Source organism: Enhydra lutris, unplaced genomic scaffold (assembly GCF_002288905.1).
Source record: "Enhydra lutris kenyoni isolate GAN:26980312 unplaced genomic scaffold, ASM228890v2 scaffoldscaffold58, whole genome shotgun sequence".
NCBI classification, from domain to species: domain Eukaryota; kingdom Metazoa; phylum Chordata; class Mammalia; order Carnivora; family Mustelidae; genus Enhydra; species Enhydra lutris.
Genome location: NW_019154142.1, coordinates 149,478 through 172,015, shown reverse-complemented (window position 1 = coordinate 172,015; position 22,538 = coordinate 149,478). Strand labels below are relative to the sequence as shown.

The 22,538-nt window shown below is 44.0% G+C and overlaps 2 protein-coding genes and 1 pseudogene across 3 annotated transcripts in view; 2 read left to right on the top strand and 1 right to left on the bottom strand.

Moving 5' to 3' along the window:
- The window catches only part of LOC111158231 (trafficking protein particle complex 3 like), a 67,427-nt gene that overhangs the window by 932 nt on the left and 43,957 nt on the right, over positions 1 to 22,538 (bottom strand). Inside the window, 1 exon segment of the mRNA XM_022520153.1 lies at positions 2,660 to 2,845. Within this exon segment, the coding sequence (XP_022375861.1) occupies positions 2,660 to 2,845 (186 nt within the window).
- Positions 3,835 to 8,538, top strand: LOC111158256 (calcium homeostasis modulator family member 5). The gene is made up of 2 exons (XM_022520167.1): positions 3,835 to 4,389; positions 7,890 to 8,538. Exons 1-2 carry the CDS (start codon positions 3,850 to 3,852, stop codon positions 8,277 to 8,279), a joined length of 930 nt encoding a protein of 309 aa, XP_022375875.1. The 5' UTR covers positions 3,835 to 3,849; the 3' UTR covers positions 8,280 to 8,538.
- Positions 17,385 to 18,756, top strand: LOC111158257 (annotated as a pseudogene). The gene has a single exon (XR_002641341.1). The product of XR_002641341.1 is annotated as an annexin A2 pseudogene (transcript).

Sequence of the window (22,538 nt, the reverse complement as noted above, 5' to 3'; positions counted from 1 at the left end):
CAAAAAAAAAAAAAAAAAAAAAAAAAAATTACAGAGATGAATATTTGATGGCCAGCCCCTCTTTTCCATTGTAAAGCATTTCCCACTTCCCATACATGGAAGTAATCCCACAGGGCTTACTTCTCTATTTATTAAAATGTATTCACATAAGAGCAGCATATGGCTGACCTACTACCCTCAGCAGAGTGTCCATTCAGCTATTTTAAGTCATTGGGATAAATAAGATAACCGAGCAAAAGTATCTGGTTGGTAAAAGAAGATAATAAGTGATAAAACCTGAGTCTAGTAGGCATTTGAAATATAGAAGCTATATTCATCCTCATTCCCCCCACCCCATGAGATCTTTTTTGTCTTTGTCAAAATTTAACAGAAGGCCCAGTAAGATAAACCAGGAGGCTGCGCTGAAGCTATTTCGATGTGTGTTTGAGGCCACATGAGGTCTCATACCTGTCTGTCATATGGCGCTAGAATCAAGTGCTATCCATGAAAACTGGAGAATTCTTTATCCTATTTTTGCCTTTGTTTTATGGTTCATCCCTTTGCTTATAAACTCTCAGAATATTTCCCTTCCCTTTTCTTAATTACTGGATTATAGGGCAAACCTAAACATTTGGTAAAAGATCCGTGTGAATAAAACATTATTTCAATTGTTTTATTCTTTTGGATTCCCTGTTATTATATCCTTCCTCTAATCACCAATAATTGAAAATTACATGAACGCCTCCTTATTGGGTAGGTCAACACGTGTCTAGTCTTTGGCTACTCTCTGGTCCCACCACTTTCAATAGCTAAACTTGTAGAAAAATGAGATTGTGGACTATTACCTCTTTCTGAACTGCCCTTGGCTCGACAGTCTTGACAGATCGCCTTCTTCCTCCTTCACTTTCCCAAACCAGCTTTTACTGAGGTCCTTCCTGACTTTTCCATCCCTACGTGTTTTGACTATTTGTCAGGTCTTGTTTTACTTTGCGTCTCCGCTGTCCTCGCTCTTGTGGATCACCCCCTCTTGAGATCCTCTCCTCCTTTGTTTCCGACTCCGTCCCGTCCTAGTGTTTTCCCACCTCTGATTCTTCCTTCTTGGTATCCTTTGCAGCCTTTGTATTCTCTCTCCAACTTACTTAGTCCATGTTACTGCTTCCTAGGTCTCCACCTGTGACTCCTTTCCCTTCTTCCTCTACACACTGTGACGCCTCTTTTGACAGTTCCAATGCCTCTTTGCTCCACATCTCTCTGTGGCTTTCAGACACGTGTAACAACTGCTTATTGGATATCGTCACTTGCCTGTGTGTGAGACACCTCAACTCCAGAACTCCCAAGCCGAACTCCTCATGTCATCTCTCCTAACCCCCACTGTACCTCTCCTTGGTTTGCTCAGAACCTGGAATAATTCCTGACTTTTTTCCCCAATCTTGTCTCTTTCAGTTAACTGATAACCTAGTCTTCAGTCTGATTACTAATCTCCTTCTTAATGTTGTTCAAATTGGTCTTTTTCCCTCCACTCCTATTGTCAGGACTTTAATCTGGTTTTTCTTGAGGTTACCATCACAGCTTCCCAACTGCCCTCTTCTTCCCTCCAGCTTCGTACCCTCCTGCATGCTTTCAATTTGACGACAAAGGAATGAAATTCCTAAACCACGAATTTCAAAATATCATTCCCTGTTTATCAACCTATAATGGATCTCTGCTGTGTTCATCACAGAAGTCTAAATTTCCAAGCTTGGGTCATATGAATACCCCCTACCACTTTTCAAAAATCAGGCCTCTGTAAAGAAGTGAAACTTCCTTTTTCATGACAATATCTCCCTCAATCTACCCATACTGACTGGAGATTCTCTGCTATGTCACCCATACTGAGTCATTCAAGTGCCTTCTTCCTTGAATGAAACTTTCTTCTTGCGCTTTTGGACACGCTCCTCTTTTTACTGGGAATATTATTTTCCCCTCACCCAAAGGCCTTGCTTTCCCTAACTCCTCTTTATCCTTCATGAGCCAGCCCAGAGTTTCTCTAGGAAGTTGTCCCTGCCCCACCACCCAGCCCAACCCAGCTCCTCACATAGCCATTATCCACACTTCTTTACACATCTGACTTCTCTACTGGACAGAAACTCTTGAAGGGCAGTGACTATGTCTAACTCATCCTGTATACCCAGTGCCTTTGAACAGATGTTGATCACTGCCTTTGTTAAGCCAATGAATAATCCAGGTGTGGAAGCCAGCCTCCCAAAAGACTCCAACAATCTCGCCTCCTGTAACTCACACCCACAGGTAGCGCCCTCCCACACTGCACCAGGGAAGACGGCACCTGTTGTGACTGGATCTACCTAGGGGCATATATGGCAAGGAATTTCATGAGGCCTCTAGCCAACAGCCAGCCGGGCACTGAGGCCATGTAAGCATGGAGGTGGGTTCTCTTAGCCTGGATCAAGTCTTCACCACGGCGGCCCTGACCAAGGGCTGGTCTATATGGGGATTAAGCTCTGAAAGGCTCCTAGAGCTACAGGCTCTTAGCAAAACCCTTCCCAGATTTCAGCTTCTTAGACACTGTGTGAGATAATAAGTGTTTGTTGTTTTCAGCAGTTGTATTTTTTTGAGGGGGGGGTCATTTGTTACACAGCACTGGCTAACAAATAAACTTGGCCCAATGAAATACGTGCTTTACCATTTCCACGGCACCTCTGATAATCCCACAGAGTAAAGTGCAGTAGCACAGAAAGGATCGCCCGGTGGGGAGCTCCTCCACAGACTCCACCAGCGGATTCTTGTCTAGGATCAGGGAAAATTCAGTCCTGCTTAAGTTGTTACATGTCACACTTGGTGTAATCCCCAAGTACATCTTAAAGGCAACCTAATAAAGAGGAAAAAAAATTCTACAAAACTTGGTCTAGAACAAATATCTATTAGCCGAGCACCCAAATATTCTGTTCCAGGCAGGACAGCACGATGGTTAAGCATGTGGAGTTTGTAGTTGGGAAGTCTGGGCTCATACTCAGCTTTGAAATGTACTGACCCTGTGATCTGTACACGTCTTAAACCCTTTCATTTTTATGGAATATCCTAAGGGACCCATTTTCTGTTGAAACAATATGCTTTATGAAGCAGAGTTAAGCATTATTTCTCAAAAAATCATTTTCAAAAATAAATATCGTTCAGGAGGGTAAGAAATTAAAATATTAGTCATTGTTAGGGTTGAGGGTAGGGGTGGACGTGAGGTCAAGGGCAGAGATACTAATCGAGAGGTTGCTACGATCTCCTGGGAAAGAAACGATGAGGACCCTTCTCATTTTGTCTTTCATTCAAACTCAAATGTTCCCTAAACTTTTCCATCTAAATTTCACATAGCCCAAATCCTAAAATTTGACTCAAATCTCTGACACTAGTCAGTTTAAGAGGATGCAAAATGAATCTTCCAGATCTTAAGGCAAAGCAGCAGTGAGGGAAAAGGCATTATGAAACTCCCCGCCTAGAGACATGCTTTGGCTCCCAGTGAAACCTCCTTCTGCTCATGTTGGTTCCTCTGACTGGAAAATTCCTGGACTATTATTGCTGTGATTGAGAATCCAAGCCACGTGAAAATAATAGAAAATGGAAGCAGTGCCCTTTGAATCTACTCTGAGTCTCTGTGTTTCGGCCCAGGTTCCACAGCGTTAAATCCACCAGTAGGAGGCATTATCTGGACACAGTTGGGAAACAGTCATTCCTGGGGAATGACATTGTTTCCTTATCTGGCTGAATTCAGTCTGAGAAGGAGGAATGTTTGTTTCTAATGAAGAAAGAGCTCCACCCCTGGCCACTGCCACAGCTGCTCCCCAGATAAATAAGCAAAGCCATTTCCCTTGGTGTGCCTTCAGCATGGATGCTTTTCAAGGGATTTTAAAATTCTTCTTCAACCAGAAAACTGTAATTGGCTACAGCTTCATGGCTCTGCTGACCCTGGGGAGTGAGCGTCTCTTTTCGCTGGTGGCTTTTAAGTGTCCCTGCAGCACTGAGAACGTGATCTATGGGCTGGTTTTCCTGTTTGCTCCTGCTTGGGTGTTGCTGATTCTGGGATTCTTTCTGAACAGCAAGTTTTGGAGGCTCTTCACAGGCTGCTGTGTGAATCCCAGGAAAATCTTCGCCAAAGGCCACAGTTGCCGCTTTGTCTATGTCCTCGGCCAGATCACTCTGAGTTCACTGGTGGCTCCGACGATGTGGCTTTCTGTGGCTCTGCTCAACGGGACGTTTTATGAATGTGCCATGAGCGGGACCAAAAGTTCCAGACTCCTGGGACTGATTTGCAAGGGCAAACCCCAAGAGTGCTGGGATGAACTTCCCAAAGTCTCTTGTGGCAAAACCAGCATGACACCCGCGGACAACGAAGAAGTGAAGCTGTCCCTTCAAGCCCAGTCGCAGGTAAGGAAGGACAGACTCTCCTTTCTCTCCCAGCAGGAGCTTGAAGGATTCTCTTTTCTCTCGGGGACTCCTTTCAGGCAGAGCTGAGTCTGAATCCTGCTAGAACATTTTGAAATGAAAGGAAAATTGGAACACAGTGCAGCATGAAGACAATCTCAGGAAAAGCTTTTTAGGGGTTGGTGGTTTGGTAAAATTGCTGATGGGATGGTCTTTCCTATTTCCAAAAAGAAAGTATCTTCTGGGTTATGCATATGTCAATCCTTAAGTGCTTTTAGAACAATCTCTCTGGGTTGACTTGGTAAATAATGCATGACACTAACTCATAATTGAGTGTTAATGACAGAGCTGTAATTAGAAATCACTGCCTCCTATCAATTATTTATTTTCAAACTGGTTTCTCAGAAAAACACGTGCAGATAGCATTCATCTATTAAAATAGAGCTGAACCAAATGTTTTTCAAAGAGGCACGTAATATAATTAGTGTAGAGATCCCCTCAAATGATTTCTGGCACCTGTTATCTCTGTGTATAAATATTGTCAAGATTGAGAAAAATTTCCTGTGTTACATGGGCGTTGGCAGTCTTTAAATAGCCGTTAGTGAAAAGGGACCGTGTTCTCTAGGGAGGTTCCGTCCTCTGCTCTTTTTACCCGCTACAGCTGAAAATATTCTTACATTACTTGAGCAGCTCAAGTAATGCTTTATTTGGGACACTGTTTTATTGAACAGAGGGAAACCGTAGCTTTACCTAACTGACACCAGGAAGTAGCTTGTCATCCTTCCAGGTACCTGTGCACAAATCCAGATGGGACGCCTTCCCTGGCCTCCGGAAAAGGAGTTCCTCCTCGTGAGTCGTGAGTCGTGGGGTTACATTCCCCAAACCACAACAGCTAATCAGAGTAGATAAACAGACCCACAATTTGTCAGGAATGCCATTTGTTTCAGGAAAAAAAAGTGCACTGAAAGGAGTATAATTTTTTACTTTTTCAACAAGGACCCGCCTTTTCAACAAGCCATCTGGGCAGTCTGGTTTTAAAATCATACTTTCCAAAGCTGGTCAGCGGAAGAGTCACACCGTACTTTTTACACGAACAGATAAGCTTAAAAATGCCCCCAGACAAAAGCTTTTGTTTAATGCATAAAGCACATCTGAGATAAAAACATGCCAGGATCCCAAACGTCTTCCTTCTTTTGTTGAAGGAAGGTATTAATTCCGAATGTTATGATACAATGAGTGATTTATGATTTATGTCCTCAGGCACCAGACTCTATTCAGTCAGTGCCAGGTCCAAACACTTATCACCGTGTGAGCTTTTCTTCTCTAAACACAGGCATAAGGAAATCATGCACATCCTGTCATCGCTTAGCCCGGGCACACCACCTGTTTACTTTTCAGCAGAATGAGAAGGACCTGGGGCTGATTTCTAGGGGAGGATGCGTGTGGGATGTGGACAAGGGGAGCGGTGCCAACGGCAGGTGCTGACCGCAGTGGTTCAGCCAGGAAGGAGTGACAAACAGTCCAGATCAATAGTTGGGTGTGTGGGTGGGGGTGGAAAAAGTGCCCCATCCGTGGCTGGGCCAAGGAAACAAGAAATCCAGCTGGGCAGCTCTCTATTTTAAGCAAGTCGAGAGGACTAGTGGCCAGAGGTTGGTCTTCGAGTTGGCCAGCTTGGGGTTTGAATCCTGAGTTCACCACTTACCACTCTGCGACCCCAAGCTCATAGTTTGACCCCTCTGAGCCCCTGTTTCCTCACAGTTGGGACGAATAACACCTACCTTGGGAGGTTGCTGGAAGGTGTAGAGATGACGGACATACATGGGCGTAAAGCTGCTGGCACACAGTCCGAGTTCTAAATGAATGAGCAAACTGCCAGGGTTTGAGAGAGGGGAGTCATGCGGAATGCGGAGAGCTGGGGTGGGAGCGTCCACCACGTCTAGCCAGAGTCTCCGTACTGTGAACTGGCGACGAACAAGAGGGCTCAGGGCTCAGCCCTCAGGTGAGAGCACGGTGATGCTGAGATCAGACCAAGATCTGTGGTCGATCAAATAGTATAACCCGAGCAGAACTGGCTCGGATACTGTGGTGAGATGGCCTGCTGGCCCATAGGAGGCCCGGCTGTGTGGAAAGAGGAAGGTAGAAGAGAAGAGATGGGGAAGATCACAAGTGATTCAAGGTAACTATGGGACTTTCACATGATAGGACCAGTGCCTCATTCATAAATCATGCCACAAAGAACCATGAGTTCAGAAACGCTTTTACGTAAATGTCAGTATGTTTGAAAAATAGCAGCACGTGATACCAGCTAACGCTTCCTGAATGCATATGTGTGTCTTCATTGTCTTATTTTAATCCACCAAACTCCCCTCAGAGGTGGGGAACTGCCATTTTATAATTGAGGAAATGAGGCACCCATAGGAAATGAGAACACCTGTAGGGAGGGGAAGGTTGAGATTTAAACCCACCTAGTGCCCGTTCCAGAGTTGGCGTTCGTGGGAGTCTGGGGCCTTCACAATGGCCCCACAGCATGAGCCCGCGTGTGGGATCTCCGGATTTAAAGCATCAGGGCTTGTTGGTAGTTCTGTTATGGTCGGAATGGGTTCATTTGCAGATTATTGCTTCTATTTTCAAATAGGCCCATTTGCTGAGAAATACCAAGAGTCACTTAATGAAAATGTCAAGAGAGACTGTGAAAGGGCTCTGTTAGTTGTCCAAATAGGAGATCAATTCCAATTTTGACAAGTATAATTAAGAACAACAAGAAAGTTTAGAAGGTCAGTTGAGCTATTTAGAGTTCTGCTCTTAAAATTCAGGAAAAAAAAAAAAGCGGGTTGAACCAGTTTGTACTCCGAAAGGAATTTTTTTCCCCAATTACCAAAATTCAGAACCAACTATCCTGAAGGTTTAGAATGACTTTAATTTTTTTTTCCCTTGGCTTTTTTGAGGCCTTTCAATTCTTCTAGCTTTAGTTTCCCCATTGTATCATGTCTCTCTCACTTTATCATGGATGGTCACTCATGGGATTTCTCTCAGAGAGGATCTGTTTTTCTCCGCAAACAAAGTAATATGGAAAAATCGGTCACTAGCCATGAACATGTACTTACCAATGCTGACAGCTCCGGGCTGAGGAAATGCTCATTTCCTCCAATGATCATATTCACTTAGGCATGGAATTCTTTCCTTTAACAATTAATACTCTTTCAGGGGGTGGTTTAGCTGATTCTTGGATAATTTATATTTTTGCTCTTTTCCATTTGTCTGCCTTCTGGTTATTTCTTTGCATACCAGCAGTGGTGGGTGGGATGAATGATAGGGATTGGGTAAACCTGCACTTTCCTTTGATCATTAAACAAGAATGATTAAAAAATGAATATGAAGGATTTCCACTGAGATAGCGGCAATGACTGTGGTATTAACTGGGTCGTATGCTGACCAGTAACACCATCTGTGCTCCTTGAGAAGTGGCTGTGCTTTTGCACGTCCTCAATGTCTTTTTTTCTTAGATTCTAGGTTGGTTCATCATTTGTTCGGCATCTTTCTTCTCTCTGCTCACCACTTGTTGTGCTCGCTGCCGATCTAAAGTTAGCTACCTTCAGCTGAGTTTTTGGAAGACGTATACACAAAAGGAGAAGGAGCAGTTGGAAAATACATTCCTGGAGTACGCCAACAAGCTGAGTGAGAGAAACGTGAAATGCTTTTTTGAAAAAAAGAGGCCAGATGTCTTACCCATGCCAACCTTTGCAGCCTGGGAGGCGGCTTCCAAGCTCCATTCTTTCCACCAAAGCCAGCAGCATTACAGCACCCTGCATAGGGTGGTGGAGGATGGCCTGGACCTTGGCCCCGAGGATGATGAGACCACAATGGTGCTTGTGGGTACTGCCCACAGCGTGTAGCGCATCCACGGCCGCGGACTCGTGGCGTTCAGCGGTACACTCATTCTGACATTTTTGCTGCATCACTAGCGACCACTGTGTCTCTGTGTTTTCTGGTATTTCCTTGAGGACAAGAACCCGAAGGGAAGAGATTTGCAGCTCCCAAGGGCAGGCAGTGTCTGGATGTGCTGAAATGGATGCAGAGTGTGTGGTCAAGGATGGTGAGGAAGGTGCTCTTCCACTGATGTGGCTTGGGGTTCAGTGGCTTCAGGTTCTTCTGTGTGTTTTTTTTTTTAAATAAATTTTGTTTATTCATTTGATAAAGAAAGAGAGAGCATTCATGCAGTGGGGGGGGAGGGGCAGAGGGGGAGAGGGAGAAGTAGACTCTCCATTGAGCAGGCCCAATGATGACTCGGGGCTTGATCCCAGGATGCCAGGATCATGACCTGAGCCAAAGGCAGATGCTTCATGGACTGAGCCACCCAGGCATCCCCAGTGGCTTCAAGTTCTAAGATTTTATGGTTTGACAGCGGGACTCATGCCAGAAGTTCGGCCACTTTATGTAAATATTGGTTGTGGCATCTGGGAGCAAAAGTGTTGTAACTTGGGACTAAGTACAAGACTCTTCACAGACGGCCGTAGACAGTGGGATTTGCGGTGTAGTCAGAGGAAATCCTTGTCCTGCAAATCTATTCTACTGCCTTTCAAGGACATATGAAATTCTAGCATTTGGAATTCATTTCCTTGGAATCTGAAGTCAGCAGTTCTCAAGAATAACACATTGAAAGTATATGATGCCTAAAATTCAGAGCTTTTCACATGATTCCACTGTGCACTGAAAGTATGTCCCTACAGGCAGGGCCGTATTATGGCTTTTGGGGGCCCTAGGCACTTCTGCCTTCATGGACCCCTTTCTACATTAAAACACGCACACACATTTATGAATGTGTTAATATAAAGACAAGTATATTAATAGTATATACTAAAGCAGTTTTCAACCCAAAAGTTCATTTATTTTCTTCTGATTTTAAAATAAATTAAAAACACTTTCATGAGCCCCTAAAAGTATCACGGGCCCTAGGCATAGTACCTGCTATGACTAATGGGTAAGTCGGTCCTGACCAGATGTTTGGGGAAACTGTCAAGGCAATGCTAGTGTAGAACTGTTCTGCAGTTTTATGTTTATCAGAAATAATGCAAATTTTGTGTATTCTATTATGTAATATACCCATGTTAGTTTAAATATAGATATATACACATATGTATGGACATATACATATATGTATGGGGGGTCCAAGGTTATATGTATATATACATATATGTATAGCTTAAATCTACACATATTTACTAACATATACATTAGTGTAAATCTATACATATATATGTATTTAATATATGTATATATTATATATATGTATATGTTTATATTTAAGTTCCCCCCATATCTCTTAGCAGAACTAATGTGTAAGGAAGAGACACTATATCTTACGCTATGGCTCACACCTTATATCACAAAGAGTCCTGGCCCTCTAGCTGGTGAATCCGGGGAACGAACCTTTATGACCATGGACCTTATCCCCAGTTGAAGAAAGGACCGTAAACGTATTAAGACCCAGAATACATCCTTGGGAACTTAGAGCAGGCTCAGGTGTGTGTGTGTGGGGGGGGTTTAGGTGGGACAGTGGAAGGTGGAGGATGGAAAGTGGCAATCTATTTGCAATCTATTTGGTATATTACTTGGATTTTAAACATGGTGTGTGATTAATATTTAACAACTGGCTCTTTAAAAAATCCCGGTTCGAACTGTTTGCCAATTTCTATGGCACAGATTCAAGTTACCCCGGTGAGATCACTGAAGGCAGAGTGAGGAAGAGATGCCAACCACAGGCTCCCTTGAGCCTTTCAAAGAAGCTCATAAAGCTAGCTTTTTTTTTTTTTTTTCCTCATTTACATTGATTCTAACCAACCAACTTCACTGCATCTTTGGTGCATCTGGGTTTCACTTTAACAAAACCTAACCATGGTAACGCAGCTCATCGGATCCAATGGAAAGATGGAGTCTTATCCTTTGCCCCTTGAATCTGGCCTTCCTCAACCAACAGCCTCTGGCAGAGTGAAGCCAGACTGTGCAAGTGTTGCAGCTTGTGCCTTATCTCTGGCAATGCTCGTCCTGGCAGAAGGCAGCCGCCATCCAAGAAGTCCTTTTACCCTGAAAGCTCCAAGTTCTGAAGAAGGCCAAGCTAACCAGGAAAGAGAGACAGAGAGAGAGAGGAGAGAGGAGCCTGGTCAGCCCAGCTGTCCCAGTCATTCTAGCTTAGATGCCAGATGCATCAGTGAAGAAGTCATCCCAGCCGGTCTCAGTAGACATGACATAGAGAAGAACCAGAGAACCGAACCAACAGCTAGAACAAAGATCACAGGTCTTTGGTCCTAGTGGAGCCCTTCCAACCATCCAGACTTTTGAGCTGCCCCTTCGGAGGCCGCAGACATTGCAGGGCACTGCCTTTGTGTCTTGCCTAAATCCCAGACCCAGGAAATCCGTGAGCTCAAATAAATGTTGATTGTTTTAAACCACCAAATTTGGGGACACCAGAAATCAATAGATAGCCTAAACCTAAGTCCGGAAAATCAGAATTTATTAAGGGAGAGAAAGTGGAGGCGAATCAAATTTAGACATAGATTTATACAAAGATTCTCTTCATGCATAAGCTTTTCCCTAATTTGTTCATCTAGATTCCATTTAACAGTATATCCTCAATGGCACAATTTAACAGATGCCGGATAGGTGTCTCTCCAAAACTGTTCCACCAAAGCCTGAGATTAATTTCCAATTACTTCTGGCTGAATTTGTTGTGAGAGGAACACACTTCTGTGGGTTAAATTCTGTTTAAAATAAACATACCACTGAGAGAAGTAACATATGATTTGTCATTAATACCTAGAACAAAACGGGAGCGGAGGGGACAGGATGAGTTGGCCTTGAGTGAACTAGAAACAGATTGTTCCTCTAGTCTCGCTCCTCCAAGTGTTGTCTCTGACCATCAGCACCATGAGGGAGGTGGCCAGCCAGGCAGAATCAGACCCCATCCCAGACCTGTTGAATCAAGTCTTCACTCTGACAGGATCTTAGGTGATTCCTACACAACTTAAATTTTAGAAACGCTAGAGCCGTAGTTCTCAAACTTGTAGCTCATGTCAGAATCCTCCAGAGGATTTGTTAACATGGAGACTGCTGAGACCAGATTGTCTGATTTGGTAGGTCTGGGATGAGGCAAGAGAATTTGCATTTGTAACCAAGTTCTCAGCGGATGCTCATGCTCTTGGCTCAGAGGCCACACCTTGAGGCTGCTCGAAAGCACAAAGAGGCCATGCTTGGGAAGGCAGGCTAGACGAGATTCAGGACCTTGGGTCCCACCCCAGAGCCCCAGAGCTCCTGAATTAGATACCTTGGTTATGATGTTATCAACCTGTCTGGGAACACGGGATGCCCTTCCATTTCTTTTCCATTTATTCAAAGCTACCCTTTGTCCTTCAGGAATAGTTTAAAGTTTTCCTCACACAAGTTTTGTAACTTTTCTGTATTTCTAGGCATTCTTCTTTTCTGCTCTACTCCATGGTTTCTTTTTCCCATGGTATCTTCTAAGTCGTGCTTAGTCGAGTACATGAAAAAGCTATTTCTTTATGCATATCATGATTTGATTCTTTGTAGTGCTCTTCAGAATTAGAAAATAACCATTGTGCTTCCCCTACGGACATAATGGACCTACGTAAGAAATAACAAATTCTCAGCTCCTAGGGGAAAGCACAGTGGGAAGCGGCCCACACCACTCGAAGCCACTCATGTTTCTTAGCGTCGCTAAAAATGGGACGGCCAGAGGTTCCGTGCCTCCCTATGCTGCACAGTGCAAGAGCAAGTCCCCAGGATCACCTGTCAAATGTGTCCTGAAAAATTCGGTCTGAATCAAATTGCGTATTGAGACCCAATTACTGCTTTGTAGGAGATACAGGCCAAAGGGAACAAGTTAATGAGGAAGCGACCAAGTAAATCGATGATACAGGACATTCTGTGTGACACACGACACAGTCTTCTATAGACCGATGGCATGGAAAAGGGGGAAAAAAAGAGACGGGAGAGACATAACAACAGAAGCAACACACGAGCCGTGTGTGTGAACTGCTTCGCACAGCCAGCTCTAACAGGAGAGCTTTGTGATATTTCGGGGAAGATGAATGAGTATTAAATGGGTGTTAGATGATTTCAGGGAATTATTTATAATAATATTACAAATTAAACACATGTATAGAAAATACATACCATGTTATGTATAATAGTGGCATGGCAGTTTATATATTTTTAAAAGTCCCTTCCAGTTACAGATGCATATTGTTTCTGTGTAAATTAACGTATTGTTTAGAATCTTCTTTTTAAGGACGCCTGGGTGGCTCAGTCCGTTAAACATCTGCCTTCAGCTCAGGTCATGATCTCAGGGTCCTGGGATCAGAGTCCCACATCAGGATCCTCGCTAAAGTGGGAGTCTGCGTCTCCCTCTGCCCCTCCCCCTACTTGTGCGCACTCTCTCTCTCTCTCTCTCTCTCTGATATAAAGAAATAAAATCTTAAAAAAATAAAATATTTCAGCACAAAAAAGGGGGGTAGCTGAAAGATGACACGAGAAATGGCAAAAGATGGATACTTATTGAACCTGGGTAGGTAGTACGTGGGATTTATAAAACGTGCTCTTTACATTTGTGTATGCTTGCAAATTTTCGTGAGAGTTATGCGATGAAATAAATGGTATGCTCACCTCAGTTCTTCTGCTGAAGAGTTGTCAGTCAGCTCCTGCTTGCCTGGTTAGATCCTCTAGTATCATTCTCAGCAAAGGTTCTCAGGAATACTATTCCCTGAATTCTTAGTCACATGTTGGCGTGTTCTCTACTTGAAGGACAGCTTAGCTGGTTTACACTTTCTCTACTTGAGTGTATTTTACGTGTTAGTCCGTTTTCTGTTGTTACTGGATGTTGCTGAGGAAAAATCCAATGCCATCCTGATTTATTTCTAACATAATGTTTTTGCTTGTATTTTCACTTTCTTTTTTTTTTTTTTTAATATTTATTATTTATTTGAGAGAGAGAGTGCAAGAGAGCATGAGCGGGGGTGGGGGATTTGGGGGGCGGGGCAAAGGGAGAAGGAGAAGCAGACTGACCCCTAGTGCTAGGCTCTATCCCAGGACCTTGAGATCAAGTGTGTCAAGGCAGGCACACTTAACCAACTGAGCCACCCAGGAAAACCTGTAGTTTCACATCTTTAAAGTATTTAAAGTCCAATACTGTTACTAGATTGGCCTTCAGGTAGGTCTCTTGGATCACCTTTCCCTGATCCAAGTTACATTCTTTCATTGTGGAGAAACATTTTCTCTTGTTTTAAGAAACTGGGATTTGGGGCGCCTGGGTGGCTCAGTGGGTTAAGCCACTGCCTTTGGCTCAGGTCATGATCCCAGGATCCTGGGATCGAGTCCCGCATCGGGCTCTCTGCTCAGCAGGGAGCCTGCTTCCTCCTCTCTCTCTGCCTGCCTCTGTCTACTGTGATCTCTCTCTGTCAAATAAATAAATAAAATCTTAAAAAAAAAAAAAAAGAAACTGGGATTTGTAAATTTCCTCTTCTTCTCCTTGTTGCATCATATGATTTTCAAGAAACTTCACGGTTTGGGATTCAGAGCTAAGCCACTGCTGTGCTCTTACTGGAATTTCATTAATTTAAAATTTTTTAAAAACTAAATTAATCTTGTGGTCTTGATTCTTATTTCATCTATTCCTACCTTCTCCCTTCCCTCTGCCTGCCTCTAGAACAGAAGAGTCACTACTTTTTGACATTTGCAGCCCCTGACCTATGAGGTAAATAGCAAAGAGCAGGGGACCCACATATGGACCTTGTCTATGGTAGCTGCAAGGGTGAAGACTTCCCTTTGTGTGTGGTTGTGGTCTTGATTGTTACCGTATATTTAACCCAATCCCATCATTGCCCGAAGTTCCCAAGGGAGCCTAGACTGCCTTGAGGTGCTGACGAAAGAAATGATCTGGCTCTGGTTCTAATTATTATAGCCGTGGTTTCTGACTAAACCTTAATGAAGCCCAAAATGTGTCTTGGGACACAGCGAGATTTTCAGAGAGACAAAGAACAAGCTGAGCTACGGAAGCTGGAGCCTGAGCATGGAGGGAAGCTCCAGAAAGAAACATTCAAGCAAGAGATGTAGTGGGGCTTTGCACTGACACCTATTTGAGCAGGATTTTGATCAAGAGCATTGACTTAGTTTAATCCCTTTCAGAATTGGAACATATTTATTACAAATATAAAATGTCCTATTTGAGTCTGGAAGGAAATCTATTTTTAGGCAGCTTCAATAATATTTTCTTTTTCTTTTCTTTTTTTTTTTTTAAAGATTTTATTTTTTATTTTTTTGACAGAGAGAGAGAGAGCACAGAGGCAGAAGCCACCCCCCCACCCCCAATGTGGGACTTGATCCCAGGACCCTGAGGTCATGACCTGAGCAGAAGGCAGGCACTTAACAGAACGAGGCCCCCCTCAAATAATATTTTCACTGTTCAGTTGGTTAAGGTTGAGTTATGCAGAAAGAACACTGTAAGCAGCTGTAAGAGAGATCATATTCTAAATTTTGCTCTTCCACTAAAGAGGGAAGGCAGAATTAATGTTTATTGACGACCTATTATGCGACAGATACTTTACATCTGGTTTATATTTAAAATTTCTCAAACATACTGGGGAGGAGGGATTATTATTTCTATTTTTATGAAGAACACTGAAGTTCAAACAGGTCAAGGTTAAGCTGCAGGTAAGAGAATAGAGTCTAAATTTGGACCTGGTTTCGTCTGATCTCTTAACTTCCACCCCAGAAATGTTGTCTCATGTTGGTGTCTTCTCAAGTAATTATTTAACTTTTAACAACATGTTTCCTCGTTGTTAAAATCGGAGCGTTGGATGAGGACATCTCCAAGTTTCAACTCTGTTGTCCTAAATCTTATATCAGTAGCACATGAATTCCATCATGAGCTTCTTGGGGCACTCCTGGGAATTAATGGCCAGCTTGAACGTTCCTGGCCTCTTTCCCATTCGGCACAGCTTTTCCATCTTGGGTTTCTAAATTATTTGCAATAGTTGTGCTCAAACTATGCTTCCAGTTCCCGGTTTCAATAAGGTCAACTTCCCAATATTTTCTTTAATAAAAATTATACTTGATAAAGAAGGGATTTCAGCACTGGGAAGTTCACAAAAGATCTGGAGTAGTCTCTAGACTTTAATTTTTATATTGTTTGAGCGCATCTTTCTGTCTGTGCATATGACAAGCCACCTTTTTACGGTTTCAGATTTCCGGACCCTACAGCCACACCCATGCTAGAGAAAAATCTTTAACAGTTTTACATTGTAATGAAAACTGAGATGAAAATGGGAGGAAATGAATTAATTATTTTGCGTAATCACATTCTCTAGATCATCTACAGGAATAGGATTAAGTAAGGAAACTATGAACTCTGGTGATATGAGTAATTCTGCTTAAGAATGATACTTCAAAATAAATACATCTCTGGGTAGAGTACATAGCCCATGAAATAGTTACTAGTTGCACTATAACAACACTTTATTCCTATATATATTTTTAAAGATTTTATTTATTTGACAGAGAGAGAGAAAGAGAGAGCACGAGACAGGGAGAGGGTCAGAGGGAGACGCAGACTCCATGCTGAGCAGGGAGCCCAATGTGGGACTGGATTCTGGGACTCCGGATCATGACCTGAGCCAAAGGCAGTCGCTTAACCAACTGAGCCCTATTCCTAGATTTTAACACGAATGGATGTGCGTCAGCATTAATAATGATTGCTGTTGGTATCAACAGAACAAGCTTCTTTCTCCCAGGGTTTTTGTTTTGTTTTGTTTTGTTTTCTGGCATTTGAATTGTGGGAGGAAACATGAGGGAAAGTAATTAGTGTTTAAAAAAACTTGTTTCCCGGGGCGCCTGGGTGGCTCAGTGGGTTAAGCCTCTGCCTTTGGCTCAGGTCATGGTTCCAGGGTCCTGGGATCGAGCCCCGCATCGGGCTCTCTGCTCCGCAGGGAGCCTGCCTCCACCTGCCTCTCTGCCTGCCTCTCTGCCTACTTGTGATCTCTGTCTGTCAAATAAATAAATAAAATCTTAAAAAAAAAAAAAAAAAACTTGTTTCCCTAAACACCTGGCTAACTATGAATGGGTCTCACTGACCCTAGGAAATAAGCAGTTAAAATATAGATACATATTTTAACTGCATATATATATAGTCACAAACCTGTGTTTGATCATTTTCCACCTACTTTGGAGTGATGTCCTAGAACACCCAGCTTCTCTTCCTACCTCCATCCCGAAAGGTAAGCTAGTCATCCCAACCACTGGTGGGGTGGGCTTTGTTTCAATCAAGACTGTCCATTTTTTTTTTTTTCCAATGACATTTTATTTTATTTGAAACACTTAAAGAGACAAAAGGAGAGGCAGCTCTGGAAGGATTGGGACTGAGAGTCTGGAGAGGAGCAGCCTTCACGAAGTGCCCCTGCCTTTCCAGCAATCACCCTGAAGCACCAACCCAGGAACACAGTTTGCAAACTCTTGCTTTAAAGCAGAGGGGCCCACGAAGATCGCTTGGGAGCATTTTATTTATTTTATTTTTTTTAAAGATTTTATTTATTTATTTGACAGACAGAGATCACAAGTAGGCAGAGAGGCAGGCAGAGAGGGAGGGGGAAACAGGATCCCCACTGAGCAGAGAGCCCGATGTGGGGCTCTATCCCAGGACCCTGGAACCATGACCTGAGCCGAAGGCAGAGGCTTTTACCCACTGAGCCACCCAGGCGCCCACGCTTGGGAGCATTTTAAAAGTTGTGATGCCTGGGTCTTATTTCCAGAGACCATCACTCAGCAGGGCAAACGTAGGGCCTGGGCATCTGGATTTTTTTTTTTTTTTTAAAGCTCTAAGTGATTCTATGGAACAGTAAGAATTGAGAACCATTACCCTAGAGCATCACAGAGAGATCAGGGCAAGTTTGAACAAAATCTTCCAACATGCATTAAGAATACTGAGCAGGGGCTCTACAACTGGGGACGCTTGCTGCTCTCGGCGCCGGGCCCAGCTTCCTTCAAAATGTCTACTGTTCACGAAATTCTCTGCAAGCTCAGCTTGGAGGGTGATCACTCCACGCCCCCAAGTGCGTATGGGTCAGTCAAAGCATACACCAATTTTGATGCTGAGCGTGATGCTCTGAACATTGAAACGGCCATCAAGACCAAAGGTGTGGATGAGGTCACCATTGTCAACATTTTGACCAACCGCAGCAATGAACAGAGACAGGATATTGCCTTTGCCTACCAGAGAAGGACCAAAAAGGAACTTGCATCAGCGCTGAAATCAGCCTTGTCCGGCCACCTGGAGACAGTGATTTTGGGCCTATTAAAAACACCTGCTCAGTATGACGCTTCTGAGCTGAAAGCCTCCATGAAGGGACTGGGGACTGATGAGGACTCCCTCATTGAGATCATCTGCTCAAGGACCAACCAAGAGCTTCAGGAAATTAACAGAGTCTACAAGGAAATGTACAAGACTGATCTGGAGAAGGACATCATTTCTGACACATCTGGTGACTTCCGCAAGCTGATGGTTGCCCTTGCAAAGGGTAGAAGATCAGAGGATGGCTCTGTCATTGATTATGAACTGATTGACCAAGATGCCCGGGATCTCTATGATGCCGGAGTGAAGAGGAAAGGAACTGATGTACCCAAGTGGATCAGCATCATGACTGAGCGGAGTGTGTGTCACCTCCAGAAAGTATTTGATAGGTACAAGAGCTACAGCCCTTATGACATGTTGGAGAGCATCAAGAAGGAGGTCAAAGGAGACCTGGAAAATGCTTTCCTAAACCTGGTCCAGTGCATTCAGAATAAGCCCCTGTATTTTGCTGACCGGCTGTACGACTCCATGAAGGGCAAGGGGACTCGTGATAAAGTTCTGATAAGAACCATGGTCTCTCGCAGTGAAGTGGACATGTTGAAAATTAGGTCTGAATTCAAGAGAAAGTATGGCAAGTCCCTGTATTACTACATCCAGCAAGACACGAAGGGCGACTACCAGAAAGCGCTGCTGTACCTGTGTGGTGGGGATGACTGAGACCCACAACGTTTAAGCATCCAGGAGTGGTGCTCCTTTGTTTCCAGCTAACAATTCTAGAAAATAGCTTATGACTAATAGTCCCCTTGTGCCCGTCCCCGCAGGGATGGCATTAATATCACCCGCTCCCCATCCTTATTGCAGTTGCCTAAGCATTGCCTACCTCTCATGTCTAGTCTCTCTTTTTAGCCAAAGAAATGAACATTCCAAGGATTTGGAAGTGAAATCTATGATGTGAAACACTTTGCCTCTTGTGTACTGTGTCATAAACAGATGAATAAACTGAATTTTTACTTTATAAAAAGAAAAAAAAAAAAAAAGAATACTGAGCAGGGAGGCCCCAGAGTGTCTGTCTTCCTGATGTGTGTCTCTGAACCCTTAGGCCCAGATGTACCTCTTCAGCCTTTGGGCTTTGATTCTCCCAGAGTATTCCCTCGGCCGTATTCATCTCCTGGGAAGGAATTCCCTTGTAAATAGTTACAGCGACGAGATGCTCCCAACCTTATTGCTGTTTTCAATGCACACACTTCGGTTTGTTTTTAACTCAGGCTCTCATGAAATTCAACCAAATGAGTTAAGAGATAGAAAGACAGCTGAGACTCTCCAACGGAAAGTTAGCACAGCCCAGATTGTCATGGGCTGGCATATCTGCAGCGTTGAGGCATCCTCAGTAACGGCGCCAAGGAGATAAGACGCCTAGAAAAAGCCAGATGTGCTAGGACACCTGATGATACGCAGAAAACTGGAAGATGGACCTGCGTAGGAAAGGGGTGGGACGAGTTGCAGAATGTACTGACAACTGAACCTTGAGAGACACTTTTCTGAGACTAAAGGGAAAATAATATGACACAAGTGTCGTCCTAATAAAAGCTTACAGGGTAATTTCCGCCCAGGTGCCTCGCTTCGATTTGGGAGCTCTGCCGTGAGTAACTGGTGTGCGCTGCTGGGTTAGGCCTAAGCAGTCAGCAGAGTCCCCAGACCTTGTGGCTGGCCGTGTGCACACGCTTTCCCACAGAAGAAATCTTCCTACGCTCTCTTCTCTCACCCCTCCCAGAGGTACAAAGAGGAATAGATCAAGTGTGTGTGGGTGTTTATAGCACTTGCCCACTCAAGCAAGCGCTATAGTGGGGGGGGGGGGATTAAGCCTAAAAGGTTATATTCCTTTAAACAAGTTTCTTACTTTTAATAATCCATCTGCTATATTTCTGGCCCCAAGGGGAAGATTTCTGAATATACTCGATGAGTTCCTTTTGCTGTTAATATTCATCATTTTTTAAATACGGAGAATTTTAGAACTATAAAGGTTTTTCTTTCCATTTAATTTTTTCCACTCCCTTCTTCCCTGCTCAGAAATGTTACTAAATAGGAAAATGGCCTGACATTCAGTGAGCTGTGTGGCTGGGCTTCTCTGGAATGCTGTGTGGTGCTGGGCTGTGACTTGCATGGAATTCAACCCCTGTTTATCAAGGGCTCCCGTTTATTTTAATATCATTTGTTGGAAAAGTGGAAAAAGTAAAGCAATTCAATAGGCCCTCGAGGCTGCATTATGTGTTAGCCTTTGAAAAACAGTAATTAGGGGCTCCTGAATGACTCAGTCGTTAAGTGTCTGCCTTTGGCTCAGATCATGGTCCCAGGGTCCTGGGATCCAGCCCTGCCTCAGGCTCCCCGCTCAGCGGGGAGTCTGCTTCTCCCTCTCCCACTCCCCCTGCTTGTGTTCCCTCTCTGGCTGTCTCTCTGTCAAATAAATAAATTGAAAAAGAAAAGAAAAGAAAAGAAAAATAGTAACTAATAGCAAAAGAAGATATTCTGCCTGGGCTTAATGTGATTAGCTTCCACGGTTGGGGAAGGGAAGAAAGGAAGCGTAATTCTAGGATGGCTGAGGGTGAGGCCCCCAGAGTGCCCTCCCCTGGGATCCAGCCCTACCTGCTCCGTGGGGCAGGGTGGAGGAGGAGGGGTAGGAGTTCTCTGGGACCTGGTCTCTCCAGTTGTACCCTGTCACCTATGAACATTCACGTGCCACTTCCGTCTGGACCCTTTGGATTGATGGCTCAGGCTTTCACTGGTTTTCTCCCCACCCACCCCTTCAGCTCCCCACGCAGGTCACATGATGGGGAATGTCCGGGGCCCAAATCCATCCCAGGCTCTGAGGACCCTGGTGTTCTAATACCTCCGTTTCCCACTCCAGTCTTCTGGGTGCGGGTGGGAGGCACATACAATTAAGGCCACATTCTCAAACATCTATTTACAGACTATTCTGGCATAAGACAGTGGCAGGACACCTAAACATTTAAGGATGGTGGTGTGTTGGGTGGGTCTTTGAACCGAGAGTCCCAACTGCTGGCCGACGTAGTTGAGGTGAGTGGTTAGCCACCCCGTACCCATCCCTGCTTCTCACCCGAATTACCTGCATTGCCTGAGTGGAAGTTTCCCTCCATTAGCATCTGCGTGGGGAGCACCCAGCCTCCTCTCCGCGTCCTGGAAGGCAGAAGGCTGAGCCAGGGCATATCATCTGATGATGCTGATGGCGGGGCAGGGGCAGTGAGGGGCTCCCTGACCTGAAGGGATCCTCACCATCGGACAGGATCATCAGCAAAGACCAGAACTCCGCCATCAGTGGGAGATTTTAACAAAGGGCAGCCGTTGCCTGGTAATAAAAAGCTTCCAGGTTTCCCTCTATTCTGTGCCACTCAGGTCACATTTCTTAGTTCATCCCTTCAAATAAATTGTGTGCAAGGAGGAGGAGGGTGTGTGCATGGATGGGTGGCTCGGGGGAGGAAGGGGGTGGTGGGTTGGAATGGAGGCAACTTTAGAATGGAGATTTAAATTTTCGTCCTGGTTAAAGCAAGAATATTCAAAGGACAGAAAAGAGTCTCTCAATTTTGTGCAAAGAATTAGGATGTGGACACAATTCAAGGGTTGTGAGTTGTGCTGGGTGTATTACACTTAAGTTTACACCCAGAATTGTGAGATATGATGTCTCTTAGGAAAAGCCTTCCTTTTAAACATGTACAGCGTTTAGAAAATGAAGGAAGACAAATATAATCAGAAAAAAAGAAAGGAGGGGCACTTGAGTGGTTCAGTGGGTTAAGTGTCTGACTCTTGATTTTCGCCTCAGGTCATGATCTCAGGGTTGGGAGATGGGGTTCTGCGCTCAGTGAGGAGTCTGCTTGGAATTCTCTCTTTCCCTCTGCAGCCCCCTCCCTCCATGCACACACACACTCTCTCTTTCTAAAATAAATCTTTCAAAAATTTTAAAAAAAGAAAGGAGGGAAAGTAAAATAGAGAAACATAAGGAACAAAACCTGTTTTGTTTTGTTTTTAAGGGAAAGAAAGAAACCTAAGATAGGCTGATGTCTCTGTGTTGAATGGTCTGGTTCAAGTTCATGTCACCTGGGCAGTTCTCCTATTCACATAAAAAATCAGGTCATCTCTGGTAACATTCTTTGAAAAATAAACCAGAAACAGAGAATGCCAAGAAAAGGGACTGAAAAAGATTTAGAAAAAGAAACAAATGCAAAAGCCCCATGGGATTAGAGGACCAGAATAAACTGTTATGATTGGTTCCTTTATAAGAAATTCAAAAGAAAACCTAATACTATGTGTTGTAGCACAGCATCGTTTTTCTCAGGACAATCTGGCTACCTCCCTTCCATCAAAGCACCCCTCTGAATTTACTGTTCTGAGGAATGTCTGCCCCACCCTTAGCTAGTGGTCTAAAACACTTATTTCCAACAAATAATGTGGTTTGGCTTGGATTGCCTCTGGTGGGGGGGGCATTTTTTTTTTTTTAAGTTTTCTTAGTTGATTACTACCTGCAAAACACATGGCAAGGATATTTCTCCTGATTTTCATATCCTACAGTTAACATGCTACCTGGAGCCTGCTACACTCTTCTACACAGGAATTCTACCCTCTGGAACAAAGGAAAACCTGCACCAGCCTCGGTAAGACAAAGAACATGAGCAGAGGTTTCATAAGGTAAGGAAGATCATAAATAGTTTCCTAGACAGGAAGGACGAGGTCTTTTCCAATTGCTTTGCCCCATTCTGGGGGGGGGGTCTCAGAATGCTTGTCATGCCCGAGT

Bases quoted from the DNA above. Each gene is read 5' to 3' on its own strand.
- LOC111158256 (XM_022520167.1), top strand. From the start codon at position 3,850: ATGGATGCTTTTCAAGGGATTTTAAAATTCTTCTTCAACCAGAAAACT. The intron at 4,390-7,889 runs GTAAGGAAGGAC...TTTTTTTCTTAG, and splicing joins CCCTTCAAGCCCAGTCGCAG to ATTCTAGGTTGGTTCATCAT.